Genomic DNA, 22,917 nt, shown 5'->3' on the forward strand with positions numbered 1-22,917 from the left:
CTAAAATATTGATGCCGTAACCTTGCCAGTCGACAGTCGCGTCCTTGCACGCTTTGGAGTATTTTCGCTAAAAGCAATGTTTTAGTATCACACGAAATTCGTTTTTATCTATTTTCTTTAAACTAACAAAAGTTGCTTCACTCTAAGTGCGTTATCCCACAAATTAATAGTTTGACAGCTGGCAAATTTGTAAAAGTGTCTTTTCTATGTTGAAGTTTACTAAAACTTATATGGATTTGCCACTAGTAGTGCCATCTGTGTATTAGCCTACAAACTTTTGTGCCTGCCTGGTATATTATCCAATCGTATAAAAAGAGGGATGAGGCAGATGGATTTTCGGAAGTGGCCACTTCAAATTATCCTATGTTAAATGTATATGGCAAAACGTTAAACATTGATTCTTAATGTTAGTCTCTACTAACAATGAAACTTTAAGACCAATCTCTCACTTTTTTATAAACAGAAGAAAATTTATTAACCAGCTTCATAATTTCAAGTTTTATTCAGTCTCTATTAATGTCGAAGTGTATACAGCTCGTGGGTAACTGCTTTTCTTGCACCTATTTTCCATTAACGAGAAGTTAAATCGTTGAACACATTAAATCATGGTCGGATTCATCGTGTACCCTCGATCTTGATTAAGTTATTTGTGTTTTGATTGAATTTCATCCTATTGCCCTAAAAGGTACATCTGCATGTATCTACGTACATACTCAACGGCACTCTCCATCGAAGTGAACAAAAGTGCACCCCATTGTGGCGTGAGCTGAAAATAAGTAAGTGGTGATTTAGCACAGCAGGAAGTCGGAAAGTATCCTGCTGCTCTACATTTTTTAATGTGTCCTTTCTCTATTCGGCCGGGGGCTGAAGTAGAAGTTGTTTGGTGTATTGCCTGTGTACAAGGATTCTATCACTCAGACTACTACTACTGCTACTGCATACTACTATTCATATTGTTCAGGGAAAAAAGCGAATTGTGCGGACATTCATGGTTCCATTAGCAGATTAGAGCCAATATTTATTATTGTGAAGCGGATAATGAAAATGTTTATTAGAGTTCGCGGTTGGACACCTTTTCGATAACAATGGTGAATGAAGTGGACTTTATATTTTCCTCGGGCACTTGCTTCCTGATGAAGTAAGGGGGCGTTTCAGGGCGGTTGTCTATAATAATAATAAATGCAGCTTGTCAAAGTAAAACTTGCTAAAAGGTTGTAATTAATGTTCATAAAGCAAATGTTATATGCGGCTCCTAAACAAATTAACTTTATGACCGCAACAATGCTCGGTTTGTCATATACATTTACCATATATGCCATATACTTTATATGTAAAATATTTTTTTCTGATTCTCGGACATGTGGAATTACTATATATGTTCGTTTATTGCTGAGCATTACCACCACTGTAGTTAATATTATTTAAGAATCTGCCTTGCTTAATAATAGTTAATAGGAATCATGACGAGATTTTTGAGCAATGCACGAGTTCCGATGTAGGCTTGCCTTAAAAAGGAACTCCAAACATCTGTGCAGCTCAAGATCTCGGGCCGTCTCCCCGATCTGGATGAAGGAATTTTGTACAGCTCGGTTTGTTCTTCCTATTATGCCAATATCATTGCGTGGATTTCAAGAGGATGGTACCCCTGGCATTTATGTGAGCATCACGGTTCACTTTTCCGTCTTGGATCATTGTTGATGGTGAAAAGTATCGAGAGAGACTTTGTAGCATTTACCTGGCCTCGCATATTCTTATTAATTTCGCCGGGAAAGTTCTACACTAGCTATATTATCGTAGAAGAACTTGAAGTCGATGGAAAACTGATGTCTATATTCCAACCGTTTCTCCATTGATTGCCGTAGAGAGAAAACGTAATCTGTTGCCTTGAGTGGTGCTCATTTGGCTTATGATCTTCGTATATAGCTTTTTAGCCTAGAAAAATAGCGGATAATATCCTATGAACAGTACTCAGCAACGGTGTACCTCTTTAATTGCTGAACTATGTGTGCTTCCAAATCACTGGTATTCTGATTGCGGAGTAGCTCATAAAAATACACAATTCATCTCTCCAATATGTCCATATGGCTGGAAATCAGATTTTGCTCTTTGTCTCGATTTATCGCTTTTAGGAGGTCGCCATAAACCTCCGCGCGTGTCCGTTCTTTGAAATTGCTGCATTGCCCGTTCCGTTGCTAGCTTACAATCATCATCGAACTAGTCATTCCCGACTTTTCTTGCAACCGGGCCCATTACTTCAATATCGCCGGGATACGCATCGAGGTATGTATGGATGGCTTCATTGTGTTCACTTGTCGAGAAAGTGTCCGCGCCTGGCTTGTAATTCTCGAGTTTACAGACCTGTCCGTTCTCCCAGATTTTCTTTTCGTCGTTTTTCCGCTCGAATATGTTTTGCTATTATACCAGGAGTGACTAAAAGACCTTCCCCGACCAGATTGATTACTAGGTAGCCACGATAATATATGATATAGTTGTTCATCTTTTGGAAACCGGTTCCTTTTCAGTTCGTTCAGTTTTTGGACGCGAGAGACTCGCTCTCATCTTTCTTTGTCTGCAGTTTTTCGTTAAGAAACAAACTTCCAACGATCACCCCGTAAAGGTGGATTTAGGGTTTGATAGCAGAGCTGTTGGTGTTGTTTCTCAGGTTTTGTGCCTCCATGGTGGATATCAATCCAGACTTTCACTCTGGGATCTATACTACCCCTACCGCCTAAACCTAATGATAATACGAATAATCATTGGCACGATAATCAAATTAGAACTGGGTATTGAAATTTGTTAGCGTACTTCATTCAAGAGCAGAACGGAGCATTCCAGAACTTCGGTACACTGTAGGAGGCAATGTGGTCAGCGTTGTGCACTCATAATTATCATGCTGATTTGGCTGAGGTGTTCATTCATACCTGAGTCGGCTGGTATCCGACATTCAGATACGATGAAAATCCCTCTGCCACCTTCCATTGCGGCAAGCAAGCTATCTAATCGCTAAACAATCTGGACACCAACAACAATTTCAATAATTTAACTTCCTTCGATTTTTCTTTGCTCGAGTCGCGAAACCACTAAAGAACCCGCGTTTTAGCTTTACTGCTGAAACTAGAACACAAAACAGAATGTAATAGAGAGTAGAGCCCCGTATTTCCAATTCATCGGCCGGCCCATTCCCCTTTATGTTCTTATGATCATGAACCCAGGGAGGGTGAGTTTGACTGCTCAGACTGTGCAGCACCTGGAGAATATCGCCACTGACTGCAATGCATCATGCTTTAGGCCTCTAGTGTCGCCAGTACCTTTGCCTGGAATACACTCGCGAATCCAGGAACACTATACTGCTGCCGCCTGTGTATCCGAAGAAACCTCTGTACCGACTCCACAGACCATCTTTGATCTGTCGGTGAAGAATACTGTGTCCATAACCTTATAATATGTTATGTCGCCGGTTCTCCACTTTGCGCGGTTTCAATCCTAATAAGCTTGGTTCTATAGTGTTTCTTGCTAGGCGCTTGCCACCACATAATAAAACCGTACGTCAGGATGGGACGAACCCCGGCATATTTCATATCCAGAATCAACCTCGCCAATCTTTGTTCATTTACTCGCGGAAGGTCGAATTCATCCTTGTCAGCTGCGTTTTGCTTGAACTTTTGCCGACTTCGCAGTTTGCAGCTCACAGGCACAGTTTTTCCAACACGCCCTTCATAGTTTCACTCATAACGGCGGAATATCGCTGGCACCGACATCACCAAGTCGCTGGCATATGCCCCCGCCCCTCTCATCCTACTCCTCTCCAATATGTGCAGAATCTCTTTTATCACTATTAATCAGAACACCGGAGAGATGGCGCCACCTTGGGACGTTGCTCATAGCGCTGGTCAATTGGTTACTGCATGAGGTTGGATTATCCTTGTTCCTAACATGTATACTATCCAATGCAGAAGATCCAATCCTATTCTGATTAAAGTATCTTTGATGGCTTTATTAATATACTAATATAAGGTACATTGCTTGTGGTGTAGCGACTGCTCAACCGTGCAAATTACCTCGTCCAGAACTATCGGATTAACATAGGAGGCAGGCGTGCTGAGACTCGAAGAAGGGCGTCCTCTTCATGGTCGTCTCAAGTGGATCTCCAGGACGCCTCCTAGGGTCTTCAACATGAAAGTGTTGCAGAGGGAGGGTCTAAAAATAGATCCTTGTGGTAATCCCGCGGTTATTGGCAATAGATTGAAAATTTCATTTCCCAGAACTACAACAACTTACCAAGAAGTTCCTGTCTTCAAGAAAACTTATCGTAATTTATACTTAGGTTCGTTTGCCGACACGGAGTAGAACCGTTTCTCCAAATCTAACGCCTACCATTGCTTTATTGTTGGTGTTAAGTCGGGTATCGAAAAATAGATATCGTTTATGCAGTTATTACAAATTGCAATGTTTCGAGAAAAACGCAGAGTAGAATGTGATTTTTAGTCGTAAAGTCTTACCTGATCATTAATCTGCTATACCTAGCTCATAAACCTTAGGTTTCTTGAAGAAACACATATACAGCCTTGGCTTCAATTCTTGTTCATTTAGTGAAGCCATTCGGACCAATAAATACCCGCTTTATTACGGCGATCGACGTAAATCTGGCATGCGACTTATTACGTATTTAACACTATAATTTCCGGACGACTCCGAATATCAACAAATCACTTTGCCTATATATTCTACACTATATCTAGATACAATTGATGTAAAAAAAATTCTATTCCGCGGATCCGACAAACGGGATGACCCTCTTAAGAATCATGATTTCGATTGAAATCTTATGAAGTCGGTTGGCATCTTATGAATTATTATCAGCTATTGCGTTGTTATAGGATGGGAGGGATCGGAAAAGTAGACTTTCTTCTGATCAATTTAAGAAGGGTCAATCAGTTCAAAGACCTGTTGTCAGATCCTATCCAACCGAAAAATCATAGTTGTCCGTGCATATGATATCTAAGGCTCACAATACTCCCCATTACGATATCTGCTCATAATAATATATACTTATATTTTGAAAATTGACTCACCTCTTAAGTTCATCGTAGATCAGCAGTAGGATAGACTTTAATAGGAGGAATTATATTGGAAAGTTTGGGGGAAATCCTATTACTATTAACAAAGCTGTGGTGGCTACTCCCGGGATAAAATGTCAGTACCACATCGAATTGAATATGAGGTATATTCATATATAAGTGAAACCATCGTGAAGCCAAAAATTTTTACATAAAAAAACAATTAATCAATCAACAGGAGCTTCCGGCTGCCCGCGTTGTTTCCAGGTAACCTCCATGAAAGTTTGTACATTTTTTAAGAATTTCTGTGAAACAAAGCCTTATTAGAATCGAGTCGGTATTTGTCTGTCCGTCTGTCTGTCTGTCACATCCGATTTATACGGAAACGGCGGGAGCGATTGTCACGAAAATTGATGAGAGTATGTGATCTGCTGTTCCCTTTACATACAGCAAGTGGCCCCATTTTGTGTTAAGTTTAAGGATGGACTCCCCATACATGTGAATACCCATACATGCAAAAATTTTTTCACAAAATGTGGCCAAGTGGGGTATCAAACGAAAGGACTCAATTAGTACCATCAAAAAGTGTAACAGGTCTCGTTCTCAGAACCTATCCAACCGAAAAATCTGAAAAAAATCACAGTGGTGCATCTCTATGAAATCTAGGCCTCAAAATATATCCGATATCTACACAAATTAAGTTAATAATAGTAGATTTCCACATTTTAGATATTTACCCGGCAACCCCCCTTATGTCCATCTCAAAAGTATAAAATGGGTGTAAGAGATAACATAATGCACAATTTGGTCAAGTTTGAAGAAAATCCAATTATTATTAACAAAGTTATAGGGGGTGAAAGTTTACCATTTTTTGTGAATTTCTTGCATTCTACAACGTGTAGACGTCATCATTCCATATCAATTGGTCAATATCACAACGAAATAAGTTCATATGAATGGGGTCGGAAAGCATTATTTTGTTTTAGTTTTTTGGTCATTTGTATATGAATATCAATTACTCCAAACAGACGTGTGTATATGTAGGTATATAGTATATGCGTGCTAATGAAGTTTGCAGGTAGTGTCTATTCAGATAGATATATTTGTACATTAAACCAGCCGTATTTAATATGCGTACTATATATGTACCTACGTATGCTTTTGTGCACCAAATAAATCGGAAATATGGGTACGATGAATTTATATACGTACATATATATGTATAGTGTTCGGAAATAGGCAGTTTGTTTGTTTCGGGTGAGCGTAATACAATATCTATATACATATGTCTTGCAGTTTGTAAAAATATGAAGGATTATGTTGGATTTGTAGCTATATATTGTTTCTTACATAAGAGTCTTTAAAGTCTTTATACCCGAAGCGCGAACTTCCGGTACTCCGACTTGTTATAACGGTGCTCTAATGTAGTGATATCATTTTTAATGTGAATATTCAAAAAAGCAAAAAAAGTCGACTGACGGTTTCATCCAGGGCAGAGGCAACTCATCAGACGCTGCCTCATTTCTGCCCTGGGAGCAGCGTGACCGAAAGTGACGACAGATGGTTATTGCACCACTTAAGAGGCAGAGGTGAGGCAGCGTCTGATGAGTTGCCTCTGCCCTGGACGAAACCGTCAGTCAACTTTTTTGCTTTTTTGTAAACTTGGGTTTAACTCAAAAAAAAAGAGTCCGTGAACTACAAAAGAGGGAGTAAGTTGCTTCCCAAGTGGTTCGGTCCGTCACTAAGTAGGTGCGGACTCAGGACTCCCAACATCCTCGAAATTTCCTGTCAGGGAAAACATAAAAGGCATTTCTTAGACCATTTGCTATATGTTTGAAATTCTTTTGAAATTGTTAGCTCTTTGAAATCTACATATTCTGATTCATATTTAACAAGACACACTTGATTAAACTTATCTTTTATAGTGTGTTAAAAAAATTCCTGACCACTTTCCTTATAGGCTCCCCGGGCCTTACGAAGATTGTGTTGTTTCGATATGTATCTGCTACAAATATTTAAATATTTCAATCTCTATGATAAGCTTATGAATTTGTTTGGACACGTAATGGTGAATGGATGAGTTGACCCTACGCTTCTTGAACAATCTACGATAGATAAGTTCTTGTCTATCACTAGAATTTTGCCAAAGGATTTTCAATGTTCAAAACTGAAAATTGCATCTTATTGAAAAATCAATGAGATGCTGACAACAGAATATCCTGAATTGCTGAGTAGACATAAGTCCATAGTGTTTTACTTGCTGAAAACATATATTTGCGTTAGAAGACCTTAGAACTTAGAGAACGTTGAGATTCTTCATCTCAGTAAAAGTATTTTTAAAGGTTCAGAGAATCCGAGGAAAAGTCACTATTTGTTTCGTAACTCCATTTTAGCTAATTATAAAAAATTGTAGATATACACCATGAATCATCCTAAAAATTCATTTATCCAGTTGAAACATATTCCTTGAAAGTGCCTATTTTGATTATTATTTCAAAATATTTGTATTGATAGGGTAACGTTGAATTTCCAAATTAGAAAATACCTAGTCCTGACTGCTCACCATAATACCACCTTATTACTATTCTCCAATGTGTTAATTAAATTTGAATAAGGGGGTGAATGTAAATCTGGTGATTGAAATGTTTAGGTAGTGCCTCTCTCTTCGTGCACTCAGAACGGGGAACAAGGACACTTGTAAACTCCGTAAATAGCAGTTGCGTGCAAATTGTTATTTCATAGGCCTTAGCAAACGGAATTCTACCAAAATATTAGCTGCCCACTTGAAAATGAAACGCATGCCGCTCCCATTCACATGAAGGAAATTATATCGCTGTTTTTACTTCTTATGGAAATCAAGCGCACATAGTCTTCATCCTAACGTCGTTCTTTTTCATTGAGGGGAGAAAACCTGATAATCCTTTCTCAAATTTGTTTAGCACACATCTCATTCTCGAATGGAGTGTAAATCCTTGAATAAATTTTCTACTCGGGTTTGTCAAGCCTCGTATTTTCCACTTTCTCGGATGCGTCCCCTTTTAGGCAATATGTGAATGTCTTTTAGTTGAATCAATTCTCGTTGCTCTTTTGAACTGATATAAAATGAAATAGGGGCATTTTTCATGAAATTGTGGGTTGCACGAAAATCTGCTACTTCTTACTTAAGCGGCTTTATTGATGGGCGGAAGAAGTCATGTGCAGTTGGTGTAAAATTTTAAGTATAACATTTTAAAGTGGTTCTACAATTATTTGAAGCACGGTGAGAGTTTTACCAGAAGTTTGCAGCCCCTGGGCTCCGGTTCATATTTAAGGGTGATTTATCTGGGAATTTGTGTGGTAAGCACGGTATGCAATAAACAAAAAAGTATATATGATAGTATATGTACTAGGCAATGTTTAGTAACTATTGGCCAGCTTCTACAATGGTGTGATTTTGATCGGTAGCACCTCAGTAGTAGATGATGCAAATGACTAAAAGAAAGCGTTTTACATTCTTGTCAAAATGGTTTACTAAACTGACAAATACTGAAAATGTAAAAGATGTTCTTGTCTACTTCACTCCATCGTCTACAACACGGATTAATTGTACCTCCTACAGAGGCATGATTTCTGGCTTAAATCGACATTAAAGCTGCCAATGCCGGGCAAGTAAATATTATAACAAGTGTCAGCTACACACGGTACTTAAAACATCCTTGCCTTGTTCCCTTGTATTGAAACTTCTCGTGGAGTTTATACATTCTGTTGCACTACATCCTTTTTCTCGGGCAATCGTTCGCCACAATGTCGGGGACATATATCGCTCATACACTTGAATCTCAACCTTCAAGTGTTCTGTTACTGAAATTTTATTCTTTTCATTCTATTGACACAAATGTATTTTTTCCCAGCTATGCCGTCACAACTGGTCTCATCGAGGTTTTATCTCGGCGCTGTATGAAAATTCGAGAGTCTATAGAGAATTATCAGAGTGTTGTCCTATCGCTGCTGGCGACGTTGGGATTGTTGACGAAATTTGCAGAATTATGTCCTGTTGGTAAGTGGTTTTATTTACTTTCGTATTTTGCACATACCCCTCTTGTGACCATACGTACAGTTATTATGTCTGAATCAGATTTCGTTATATGTAGTGTAGAAATAAAATTATTCCCCTAAACACATACATATGCATATCGAAGTAATAAACTTTTTATTAATTTTTTTTTTTAATTTCAGGTCCGACAGACACAACGAGGTTTTTAGGTGCGGCTAAATCTACTGAATTGTTCGGGACAATACCTTTACTATATGCCACTGTAGTTCCGATAGGTAAGACGAAAATCTATATCAAATATACTAGTTTAATGGCTTCATTCATAAAAGAGCCCAAGATAAATTTCTACGTGAGGTTTTGGAAATCATTTTAATCAAGCATGTGCTAAGAGTGTTCCGGGCGCGTGTTCGTTTTGATGTTCTGATATAATGCTTACAGCTCAATTTAGGTTTTTTTAAGTAAACCTATTCTACTTTGTAACTTAGCACGTTGTATCTTAACACGTTCGTGGTCGTGAGAACTAAATGTACTACTTTGTAATATTTATTTTCAACATTTTCTGCTACAGGTGAATGCATCCCACCTCGCACCATTTCTTTAGCGGCTGCTACCTTCAACCTACTCGTATCGATGGCTGTTTTAGATTTATCTACGTTCCAAGTAAGTAAAAACTTTTCAATGCCTATGTCACTCTTTTGATTTGAGATGTTGGTTGATAGTCTGGTGGGCTTGGTGAAGCATAACAGAAGAACATCAAATGCATCAGAGCATATGCAATGAACGAACCCTTGATCAAATTAAAACGAAATAACTATGAAATCCTTGAATACAGAGAGATAAAAAATTTCAAAAAATCGTCTACATCCTTATCCTTATTACCTACCCAAATCTTATATAAATGCCGTCATTCTTATGAGCCGCATTGATTTAAACGATGAAAGGAGAGAAAAGTGATATTAGATCTGTCATTAAAAAAGATTTCACCGAATTAGCGACAGTTGCGCTTTGGTTCCAAGAAACATAAGTGGAGTATAAAATATATAGAAGAAGAGTTTCATGGTTGTTCATCCACGTCCCACATGGCTAAAAACGCGAATCGAAGATCTAATCGAAGCTAATCGAATATTGATCTATTTAGGGCTCTGGCATTCTAATAATTGTATACGTTATCAAAGGATTTCACTAAAAAAAATGAATACAAGAAAAATCGGCTCTGCATGAAGCCGCGATTGCTACTATTCGCGAATTGGGCTTCTCCCTCCTTATTATTATTATTATTCTGTTAAGGGAAATTCGCACTGCGTCCTTGAAGCACTATTGTGCCCCTTTTACTGGTTATAGTGTACCTATTGATCATAGTATCTCAATCAGGCCTATAACCGTTACGAACTTTAGTATGTTCCCTACTTCCAGATCTTTGCCTCGACCTACTTTGCAGAAGTGCAATAGCTATGTTCTGCCCCCTATAGTTCCTTTGTATATGGAATATGCTAGTGTACCTGCCCATTGGCTCAAAGTAAATTTTCCTTGGACCAATGACACCGGCACCCGCTCCTTCTGCTGTGAGGGATCCGTCAGTGTACCAAGTAACCAGTTGCTGGTTTAAGCCGTATGTCGCAGCCACGCTCTCCCAGTTTGCCTTGTTACTCCAACGAGGTTCAATCTTCTTATCGAAGTGAAACCTCGTTGTCATGTTATCTCTTGGTATCAGTAATTCGAGATACCGCCTAGAAAGAATACCAATTTTCCTTCGATTTGGGCAGCTCTCCGCCTCACTCATACTACCGGCCATCCTGACTATTGCCTTCCTTGCCCTCATTTGTATGTGCAGATGGAGAAGGGTTAACCCCAGAAGGGCCTCCAGGGATGCCGTTGGGCATGTCCTCATTGCCCCACTGATACACACGCAAGCCAACCCTTGGAGCTTGTGTAATCCCCTGGCTTGTGTGCTGAGTTCGGTTCTTTCTGTCCAGATTACCATTCCATAGGTAATCATTGGCCTTACTATTGGAGTATATATCCAAAGTAGTATATTCGGGCTGCAACCTCATTTTTTTCCTGCTATGGACCTGCAAGTCATCAGAGCCCTCGTGGCTTTCCGACATGTGTCTTCCAGAGTAATTTTTGGTCTAGCGTAATTCCCAAATATTTGACCTCTGTTTCTCGTTTCACCTCCATATCATGTAATGTTATGGCTCTCAGGTGATCAAGTTTACGCCTCCTAGTATTCATGTAGGTGAAATTATAATAATTTACAGACTAAATTACATTACATCATTTATTTATTTTAAATATTTGTTTAATGTGTCCGGATAGCTGAGTGATTGCATTGTGATTTGACGTCGGATACCAGTTGACTCAACTGTGAATGAGTTAAATCAGAGTAATAATCTCGGGCGAGCGAACTGCTGACCACATTGCTTCCTATAGGGTACTCTAATTCTGTAGTGTACCGTTACGGTTTTGGAAGAAGCGCTCTAACATGTCTAATTAGATTGTTGCGCCAACAATTGTTTGATTAATTATTGGAGTATAAATTTTATTGAGAAGAATCATTTTCCTCCTTGCGCTCGTCTGTCTCCAATTGACACCGAAAAACAAAATTTTCGATGTCAAAAATTGTTTTGTCGATGTCATGGCCGCCACGGTTCACATTTGCCTGCGTTCGATACACAGGTTTCTCGTTCCGCCACAACACTCCCCAGCTAAAACCAAACGAGGGTTGCGAGGAACCAGACGCACACCTCCCTCAACTGGGTCACTGTAAGTCAAAACGGACGCGTCCTGCGCGGCCAAGTAGAACGAGTGGTAGGATCTGTGAGCACGAACGGTCGTCTTGGGCCATTATACCGGCCTTTAGCATCCTGTGCCGCCTTTCGAGCATCCCATTGGACTGCGGGTGGTACGCGGTTGTCCGTTTAAAGCCGAGGAGTTTGCCCAACTGTGAGAAAAGGGAGGATTAAAACTGCATTTCCTGGTCGGTAATTACAATTGCCGGCACATCAAAGCGTGGAACTCATTCTCCACAGAGAATCTCCGCATAAGATTGTGCAGTAATATCTTTCAGAGGTATCGCCTCAGGCACTACTTGAAACAGTGCGAGTCTCGCAAAGGGCCAACACGTGACAAAGCGTCAGCAATCACGTGATCTTTTCAACTGTTTGAATGTCGGAAGTGAAGTAGCTGATAAACCTCAGGTGCTGAAGTTGGAGAGGGGACGCTTTGTCGGGCTTTTGTTTGAAAGCAAAAATGAGTGGCTTATGGTCTGTGAATAATGTGTACGGCCTGCCTTCAGCGGAAGTTTTTAATGGCGAGGTACGCGGCGAGTAACCCACGATCATAGGTGCTGTAGTTCTGTTGATCGGGATTGATATGTTTGGAGAAGAAGCTCAACGGCTGCCAGATTTGATTATTTTTTTTATGAAGAGCAGCACCTACGGTAATGTCTGAGGCATTGATGAATACGGCTAGGGTGCATCTAGCTGGTGGTGTCAAACGCCTGAATAGCTTCTGAGAACCATACAATCAGACGGGAGTCTTTGGTTTACGGACTAGACAAGAAGTCGTTAAGGATCAATTGATGGTGGGCGGTTTTGAGTAAAAAAACGACAATAAAAGTTTAACATGCTCAAGAATCTTTTCAGTTCCTTGGAAGTGGTGAGCTCGAAATTGCTTGCACCTTGACTGGGTTCGGTTCGATTACTCAATCAGGTGGTCAAGGAATCTGATCTGTGATTATAGAAATTTGCACTTTTCAACATTAAGTACTATATCGGCCTAAAAAGACATTGAAAAATGCACTCGAGGTGCTCTAAATGCTCGAAGAGTCCGAAAGGTGTGCAAATTGCCGTGGTATGCCTTCACTAAGTCCAAGGTCGAGAAGTTGCTGCAATTTACGACATAGTGCGCAAAATCGTGGATGAGTGGGATGGAGTATCGGTCTGGAATCATCTGAGCATTTAGACGTCCATAGTCGCCACAAGGTCTCCATTCGCCATTGGATTTAGGGACCATATGAAGTGGCGAAGACTAACCGACTGTCTGAAGGTCTGCAAATACCTTGCTTAAGAAGTTCTTCGAACTCTTTCCGTGCAACTACGGACTTCTGCGGTGTTAATGGACGCACCTTAGAGAAAAATGGGGAGCCAATAGTGTTGATGTGGTGGTGAACATCATGCTTAACAGGCTCGGAGAGACTACGCTCGGTAGTGATGTTGCGGTATTTTTGAAGAAGTGTGCGAATACATGCGTCGGCAACGTCTTCAGAAACGATGGGAAGTGTGGTGGGTGAGCTGGATGAGATTTTTCCTGATAACCTAAGGGAGGTTTTGGGGTCAATCAGGGGCCTATCATGTATATCTACTTGTAATCCATAGTGGCACATCAAATCCGCGATGGGTATGCTGATGTCCGTAATAATGAAGCGCAAAGAAAATGCTATTCGAAGTCCTAAACTCAAGTCTAGCCGACTGTAGCCATACGTGCGGATCGTCGAAGAATTTGCTGCCGCGAGTTTCAACGACTGTGATCGCCCATTTCGGGAGACAGATTTACACACCGATTTAGTCCTACTCCCGGTACACAAAGTCCCGACAGCCTCTGCCTACTCGGACACGGTGGCTGTTAATGCTACCACCATCTGCTGCAGCTGAGCCACCTAGCTTGAGTAATCGCCAGATCCCTCACCAACCATGAGTCGCACGTGGACCTCGTCAACTTTGTCCGCGATAATAGCTAACGTATTCAGAGACTCCAAATCCACACCTGCCAGGATGGCCTGTGTGCTCTTCGGAAGCCTCGCAGGCACAAAGTTTGTAGTAGCTCGGTGTCAACTTTGTGACTTCACGTCAGGCAGCATTTGGTTTGGCGCACGGTGACCTTGCGTTAGCTCTTTCAGTAAGTAATTTTAGTCGTCTCATTTACTGATAGACATTTTATGAGCTGCTGTTTTAGTCGAGTGTAAGGACAGTCCTCGAGGACTTCGGAGACAAGCTCAACTGCCTCCTCGTCCAGCTCGACCAGCGCGTAATTGAAACGACCGGCATCCGCAAAGTGAATTTGGCCTTGAGTTGGAGGAACCATATTGTCGGGCTCCTAGATTAAAACGGCGGCATCCGTATGGCCACAGTAACAACGAGGACATCGTTAGCGGGCATGGACAACCCAAGAAAGAAAACATGCAAGTGAAATGAGTAGAATTCTAGACAGAAAGAAGTGAAAGAGCGGAGGAGAAAGAAAACGGTCCTGCCTCGTCTATAGCGGCGTTCTCTTGTTTCACTTTTTTTTTTATAATATTTTTTAAAGAGAAAGAAGTAGCGCCAACTCTTGCGGTCTGACAAACTTGGAATAACAATGAAATTTTGATTGTAACATTTATAGGTAAGCGATTCTTTCTTCGGTGCCGTTTGCTGTGTACGGTATTTTGCTTGTTTTCGCCTTTATGTGTCAGCAGGAGACAGAGATTGATTGGGCGATGAAGTTAGTTGAAGATCTTGTAAAAGTACCACTGCGGGACTCTTGTTTATCCTCAAGTTCTTTGTATTCCTCGGCAAATTTTGGGGATTCAGGAAGAGAAACCATTTGCTAACGTCGTCAATGGTGTTTTTGCACCTGTGACCGTGAATGATGCTGTATTGATTGTTGCTCCCCTCCTGTTTTCGGTTCCTAAATGCGCATTAGTCCTCTCCAGAACTTCCTGGGACGCCTACACTTTTCCCGGAGGCCGACATCAGCGTCTCTTTTATTTCGCACATCTGGAAGAGAATTTTCAAATCTGCTGCTGGTCGTGACGTAGTCGATCTGATTAGGTGTATGTTGTCGATCAGTTGTCATCCAACTGGCTCAACTGAAAAATGTCCTACCAATTGCCAAGCAGTGGAAGCTTCCGAAAGTCGCAAGCCGCTTACCATTATCGTTACGATACCCAAGGCGGTGTTTCACCATCACTTGTTCGAATAAGGTGTTATCAGAATCACATTACACATTACGATAGCAATGCCAGCTTTTGGAAGCCCCTCCTGGATTGCGTTCACTTGCTCCTAGAAAGCCCCCTTCTCCTCTGTATCGGAAGTCTCCATCCGAGCAGTGTCTGATATTGGTTCCCAGGACAAAAGGGCATGTTCAACGGATGACTTGGCATTCATTCTAGGCAGCCTCGATGCCGTCATCAATAAGCACATTCCAGAATCCAATCATAAATCGTTAACGGAAGCAAAACCCCATAGCGAAAGATCAATCCGATTTATAGCTGTGGTAGCCGTTTACGAAGCGTAAGCAGTGCAGGGATTGTAGGCAGGGAATACTTTGAGTGAATTCTACAACCCACAATTCACAGAGATGTACAAGCTAAGAGTAGTTTGCACCCCAACTGCTGTGGCTTATCGACGAAAGGTCTCGATTACTATTTGATGAAATAGGCATCAAATTTGATGTTGTTTGTAAAGTAGGGGAGTGGAGGGCCAAACAGTGATGAAACAGTCGTTCCTGCTACTCGAAGTGGTAGAAGAAATGCGCCTACCGGCTTTTGATATGCTAAATGTATCCGTTGCCCTACTGCGATTTTATTTCATGATTTTGTGAACTTAAACTTATTCATAGTTTTTCCTATGTCCTTGACTTTCTTGACTTCTTACCATAGTCCTTGTCGAAATGTCATGGGCGATTTTCTGGCACCTGAATGGTCATTTTATCTATTCGAAATCAAGAAAATTATGGCTATGTTTTCCCAGCGGAATTTTTATTATTTTGAAATTTCGCAAGAATTAATATCATTTTATAAAAAAGTCGTTTTTGTATTTTTGTACGGTTTTGTGTAAAACAAAACAACAATCGGATTCCATTCGATGTCTGTTCGTCCGTCTGTCTATCTGTCGCACTCAATTTACTCGGAAACGGCTAAACCAATTGTCACGAAATTTGGCGATATCGTGTGGTTTGCGAATCCCTTTACATCATTTTGCATTGGGTTTAAGTGGAGTGGGCGGCCCAAAAATGTGAAAGGGGGGTGTAATTTTTTTTCACAGAATATGATCATGTAGGGTATCAAATGAAACGGCTCAATTAGTAGAAACTGATATAGTTTTGATACCGGGTGAGATATAGAAGACTGAGGACTCAAAATGTGTGCCTCAAAAAGTGTAACACATCTCGTTCTCAGAAATTATCCAACCACCAAATCTAAAAAAAATGCTATGATGCATGCAGGAACCAAGGCCTCAAAATACACTTGATTCCAATATCTGCTTAAAAAAAGCTAGCAATAGTATATTACCATATTTTACAAATTTATCCGACAATCCTTTTTTTTTGGGTAGGGTAGGGTAGGTGAATGCATTTACGCACAAAGTGTTGGACTCCCGGTTCGGTACGAAACTCCAACTGCAGCCTTGTTCGCTGCTGCTTTGATTTGCGCAGAAAAGCTCATCTTTGAGTCAAGAGTCAACCCGAGGTACTTTACCGCTGATTTTGACTCGATTATCAACTCGCCGAACGATATGGGATGCAGGTCTTTTTAGTCAGGATGACTACCTCCGTTTTTTCCAATGCAAGGTTGAAACCATGAGTAGTCATCCATTCGCTTATCCGTCGCATCAATGTGCCGAGTCTGCTTTGCGCCTGTCATCCACATAGCCGACCAGGCGCGACTCTTCTGGCATGTCGAGTTTAAGTAGACTGTCATAGGTAACGTTCCAGAGGTCCGGCCCTAGGATGGATTCCTGTGCTACCCTCGACGTGACCTCCATCCTCCTTTGACCCTCTAGTGTTTCATAGAGCAGGGAGCGGTTCCTCAGATAGTCCCTCAGTATCCGTAAGAGATAGCTCGGCACGTTGAAAGTATTGTCTAGTGTGCCTAGAATGTCTTTCCATCTTACGGAACTAAAGGCGTTTCTGACGTCAAGTGTTACGAGGACTACCATCCGTCGAGTTCGGCGGCTATGTGCCTCTGCTCGTCGAACAGCGTCCACGACTTGCACGACAGCATCAATTATGGATCTCCCTGCTCTAAACCCAAACTGCCGGGGAGATAAATCTCCGGCAGCGCGTATCGCTTCGGCGAGTCTACCTCTGATGAGCTTTTCGAGCACTTTCCCAGCAGTGTCAAGCATACATAGTAGGCGGTATGCAGACGGCGATTCGGGGTCGCCTTTCCCTTTATGGATCAGCGCAAGCCTCGCCAGCTTTCAACGAGCAGGGAAAATGCCCTTTTTCAGGCAAGCGTTGAATTCGCCGAGTAGTAGGTCTGGACGGTGTTGGAATACCAGTTTGTATACCTCTGCTGGAATACCATCGGGTCCTGACGCTTTCTTGCTTTTCATCGAGAGGACTGCCTGTTCCAACTTTTTTATAGAAAAAAGTGGACAGTCCTTTGCGCTCTCCGCGCCGACATCATCATCCCATACGGGGTGTGCAGGGAGTGCCCTTACAATGCGGTCCATCTGCTCGGCCTTAAGTGAACAGGGTTTCCGCAGAGCCCCGATTTTTCGAACTACCAGTTTCTAACCGAGTCCCCACGGATCCCCATTTACAGTCTGTTACATAAGAGCGTGGTCACTGTTAAATAATAACAACAATTGATTTTTCGAAAATTCGCAAATTTATTGATAATTTGGTCGCCAATAGTCAATGCAAATACCTCAGTAGCAAGTCCAATCTCCTGCATTGTCAATTATGGCCTGGCACCGTCGGGGCATACGTTCCACTAGTTTTTCTGCATATTCTACCGGAAAAGACCTCCCAATTTTCCGAATTTGTCGAGAAAGTTGATGTAAATTACATGGCTTGCGTCTGCGAAGCTGCATTTTCATCAGAGCTCACACCTTTTTCATGGGATTTGCATCCGGTGACTGAGATGGCCAATCTAAAGTGACAACTCCGTTTTGCGCCTTCCACTCGCTACACGTTCGAGTTCGGTGTTTCGGATATACCATTGCTGATATACCATTGCTTAGCAGATGGTAACATAGCCTTTTGATATATTTTATTCATTTTTTCGGCATTTAAATTCTCGGTAAATAAGAACAAAGTACCGAAACCTTTGTTTGAGAAGCACCCCCAAACATGGACCTTGACGGGGTGTTTAACAGTCCGTTGAAGCATCCTACTGGTGGAGGTTGTCCAGGCGTGTTTGATGCTCGGAAATGCCCAGAAGGAGGATTCATAAAAAAAAATTACGTTGCTCCAATTGCGGTCCAAGTTTTCCTTCGCCCATTCCACTCGTTTTTCAACGTGTTTTGCACTCAACATTGGTTTTTCCAAAGTACTGCGATATTTCCGTTTATTGGCAAGCAAGTGCCTGCGAATCGTTCCGTAAAATATGTCAACACCTTTTGCTTTCAATTTCACAGCAGCTCCACGTAAAGTCAAAGTTGGATCTGTCGAGAACAATGCGAGAATCTTTTTTTCGTCTTTTTTTGAAACTTTGCTTGCACTTCCGCGATCAGGAAAATCATCAACTTTACCGACCTTTTTATAGCGATTTATCCACTTGCTAACGAACTGCTTCGACTTTCCCATATATTTCGCAGCAGCAGTTTGCGTTAATTTGGGTCCTTTTTCATGCAAACATAGAAAAATTGCCTCAAAGCGGGAGGCATAAACAGCACTCATTTCGAAAAACCACTCAATTGAAGACTAAATTTGACAGAGAGCTGACTTTTTACAAAAAGCATGAAGGACTGAGGTGCCCTCTATGTCATAGAAAAAGAAACAGGACGCTCTGATTTTTTATCTACGTGTAACAGTGACCACGCTCTTATGTAACAGACTGTACCTCATCGACCAGATCTTGCCAGCAGCGAGTTTTGCTGTTGTTTATTGCGCTATGGAGTCTCCGTTTGGCTAATTTGTACTCCGTCGTTATGGTACATGCCTCCTCCCGATCGCCTAGAGGTTGTGTTAAGCGGCGGAGCCTGTGACACTCCTTCCAGAACTCTGCGATTTTTACTGTCTACCAATACATGGAAGGTTTGCCGCGCCTCGATGCCTTCTTGGGCAGGGACAATCCCCCTTAAGTTCTTCCTAGGTGTACAACATTTGGTATGGTGATAAGTAATGAATCCAAATCCAACTATTGCTAACGAAGGTCAAATTGCGTATTGTGTAACGCGGTCAAAACTGTGTATTTTACCTGAATTTATCGCACTCTAAGACGTATATGACGTCTTCATCATATGAACGGCGGATTTGGAGTTTGGAAATACGTATGTATATCAAGGAATATTTTGAATTAAAGGTATACGCGAATGGGAAAACGTGAATAGGGAATTTTTCACTCAAGATGAACATAAAACCATTATACTCGAATTGTCCAGCTTCCGGTGTTCCGACTTGTTTTAAACCTTGAGGGGCTTTAAAAATGGTACAAACACATTTTTCAAAAACTGGCTTGGAAAGTCATAGCGAAATGTTCGCTGAACAACTGAAGAAAAAAATTGATTGAATTTGGTGAATATTTCTGGTAGAAGTGATGCCACAATTCTTAAAAAATCAACTTTCGGGACAACGCTTTTAAAGATAAAGCATGATATAAAACATGATTGTAAAAAAATTACATTTCAATTTGCAATGTCAGGGCCATAGAAAATATTCTCGATTGGCCGTGTTTTCTTCTTTCTGTTGAATCCGGGCCGTTTGCGGCGTCACTAACTCTACGCTCGGAGCGATCGATGCGTTTCACGTCCTCAAAGTAACCTCAATGCATCCATGACTTGAAAATGAACAAAAATCCTTCGTTAAAGATCAACCACTCGTTTCCCCGAAATGCAAATCTTTTGAAACCAAACTCCACACACAACTTTTGATGGATTCGCTGCTCTCCTTGGGTCTTGACCTGATGCCACTTGATGAGCGGAGCGGTCGCATGCAGCTATGCACTCGAAAAGACTACTTTCAAAACCACGACAGTAGAAGACCTCTAATTCGAATAAATTCAGGATGTATGATATTATGTCGTCTAGTGTATACAGTTTGTCTTCCTCATGTTGGGAATAAGCTAGCAAACTATTAGGTTGTTGCAAATGAAATGTCGGATATTTGAGTAAAATTTCAAAAAACTATAACTTTTATGAAAATTAATTTTATTAGTCAAAATAAGAACCAGCAGCTTCAATGCACTTCTCCCAACGAGATACAAGGGCATTTATTCCAGTTTCGTAAAAGTCTGGGTTTCTAGAGCTAAGAAATTCTTCAAAGGCACTTTTGACAGCTACTTCATTGCTGAATTGTTTCCCCGCCAAAAAGTGATCCAAATGCTTAAAAAAGTGGTAGTCGGTTGGCGAGAGGTCGGGTGAATATGGTGGATGAGGAAGAGTCTCATATCGTAATTCATTTAATTTTTGGACCGTCATTCTGGAAACATGAGGTCGGGCGTTATCATGGAGCAGTATCACTCCATCTCTGTTGACCAATCTAGGCCGCTGAATACGTAATTTCTCGTGCATTTCATCAAGTTGGGCACAATATTTCTCTGCATTAATTGTTTCACCACGCTCCAAAAACGAATAATGAATAATTACAGATGCAGACCACCAAACAGTTACCATTACCTTCTTCGGGTGAAGGCTCGGTTTTGGCATGTGTTGTGGAGGCTGATCGGCATCTAGCCATTGCGCTGATCTGCGACGGTTGTCGTACAATATCCACTTTTCATCGCATGCCACTATTCTGCGCAAAAAGGGATTGTTCCTGTTGCGGTTGAGTAGAGAACTGGATATTTCCATTCGCAGCGCCATGTTTTGCTCGTTGAGTTCATGCGGAACCCACTTATCAAGCTTCTTCACCTTTCCAAGCTGTTGTAAGTGCCGAGATACTGTCGAATAGTGTACGCCTATTTTCTCTGCAATGTCACGAATCGATGATCGGAGATCAGATTCCACTATCAAACGCAACTCGTCGTTGTCGATCGATGGTCCTGGGTGTCCACGAGGTTCACTTTGGAGGGTCATGTCGCCTGATCGGAATTTTTCAAACCACCGCTGTGTCGTTCGTTCGTTTGCTGCGTCAGCTCCAAATGCTCTGCAAATGTTTCTGGTTGCCTCCGCTGCGTTGTGACCAAGTTTAAATTCATATAGAAAAAGTAGACGTTTTTGACTCCCTTGCATGCTTTTTTCTTTGAGTTTTACTTGGAACTTCAATGACGATTGAAACTGAAATGACTCCTTGATCGAACGAACGACTATTTATACTCAATTATCCCATACCACCAGAGTCACCTTGCGGCAGTTTTAAACATTAAAATCATAACTAACTTCACTTCATTGAAAAATCCGACATTTCATTTGCAACAACCTAATATATTAATTTCCTTTTGAGACTTTTCTTTGTAGCTTTTAAGCTTTCCCTTTTTAAATTGCATGAAAAAAAAAAAGAAATCCTTTCCCTTTCTAATTGGCTATCATCCCCCATTAGGTCCCATTAAATGACCGACAAATATAATTATGTTCTGAAAATGAAACTTTGTACTGCTGATTCTCTTGGATATGTAAACAATTGGGGGAACCCCTTTAATTTTTTTCTACTAGAGCTAACGAATATTTGTTTTCAGTTTGGCGGTTAGCCAATTTAATTAAAGTGCAATCAGACGTGTACATTTCTCTGCCATCAGATGTTTGATTTGGTTACTAGCGGGGCTGAAAATGTATTTGTTTTGATGATCAATGAGTGCAAATACAACTTTGATTGGTTTCTTTGTTGGCTCTCATATTGCAGAAGGGAGCGGCATGGGCAGTAACAGGAAAAAGGACTGTACGGGATTTGCAGCGAATGTACTTTTGCTACTAGGAAAAATCTCTAATCTAAATTAATATCACATAATGTGTTAGGATTATATGCCATTATAAAATTTCTTTCTTTAATTAAGAAGAATTGGTTCGCAACTATTTCTAGTGCTGAATTGTCCTATTGGCATTCCTAAAATATAGTATTACCATCAATCCCAATGCTTGCATAATGAAGATACATTGTATACTTCAGCTAGCGTGAATTAAATTTTTATATCAATCTTTTCCCCAGAGATTTTTTTATTACTTCCGCAAATAAATTATATCATCGTCTAATTAACAGAATTTAGTTTTACATTGAGTACTTCTACCAGAGCATTTTGTTTTTTTACATTCTCTAGATTTTAAATTAAGCTCGATTTCACGTTCGAATAAATCGAGGAGAGCTAAGTAAAGATTTCGGTTCACCCTAGCAAACATCACGTTATTGTTGATGGACTCGTAAACTCCTCGAAAGCGAACCTTGTGCAATAGACATCAGATGTCTTGTTTGTTTGTCAAGTTTACTTTGGGAATTAAAACGCGGTAGTCCCACACTCCTGCTCTTCGAAACCTTAGTTTGTTTCCTTTCACTTGCATATTCGTTGGTTCCGTGCTGGGATCTAGGAAGGCAGGAAACTTCATGCTTTCTGCAATGAGTCTTGTTTTCCCCTGTTTCGATGTAGATATATTTGTTTCAAAAAAAGATAAACTGGAAAGGTTCTTATCATAAAATTTACTTTCGAAATTTATTGACGTAGAAAGAGACGAGGGGGAGGATAAAGTTAATGAAAGGCCACATGAACAGTGCATCACGTTTGTGATTTTCCGTAGTTTTCGAAATAAAGAATTAACAAGTCGGGAAACTGGAAGCATTGCCTACATAAGCATATTTGAGTATTTAGTCCATTTGTATCTAGCTCGTAATGTTTGTGCATTTATAATAGTTTGTCAGACCATTCACTTTAGTATGATACTGACACTCAGAATCGTTGAATGCAATGAGTTTGCACAAAAGTGCCAATTTTAGCCTATTATAGCTCTGCTAGTAACAGTACGATTTCCACCAAAC

At 40.8% G+C, this 22,917-nt stretch overlaps 1 protein-coding gene across 1 annotated transcript in view; it reads left to right on the top strand.

Moving 5' to 3' along the window:
- The window catches only part of LOC119654822 (S phase cyclin A-associated protein in the endoplasmic reticulum), a 127,147-nt gene that overhangs the window by 93,232 nt on the left and 10,998 nt on the right, over positions 1-22,917 (top strand). The window contains exons 7-9 of the mRNA XM_038060383.1: positions 8,948-9,093; positions 9,273-9,365; positions 9,659-9,750. Coding sequence (XP_037916311.1) covers positions 8,948-9,093; positions 9,273-9,365; positions 9,659-9,750 — 331 coding nt within the window. The remainder of the gene's footprint in view (positions 1-8,947; positions 9,094-9,272; positions 9,366-9,658; positions 9,751-22,917) is intronic.

This window comes from Hermetia illucens, chromosome 4, assembly GCF_905115235.1.
Source record: "Hermetia illucens chromosome 4, iHerIll2.2.curated.20191125, whole genome shotgun sequence".
Lineage (NCBI taxonomy): Eukaryota > Metazoa > Arthropoda > Insecta > Diptera > Stratiomyidae > Hermetia > Hermetia illucens.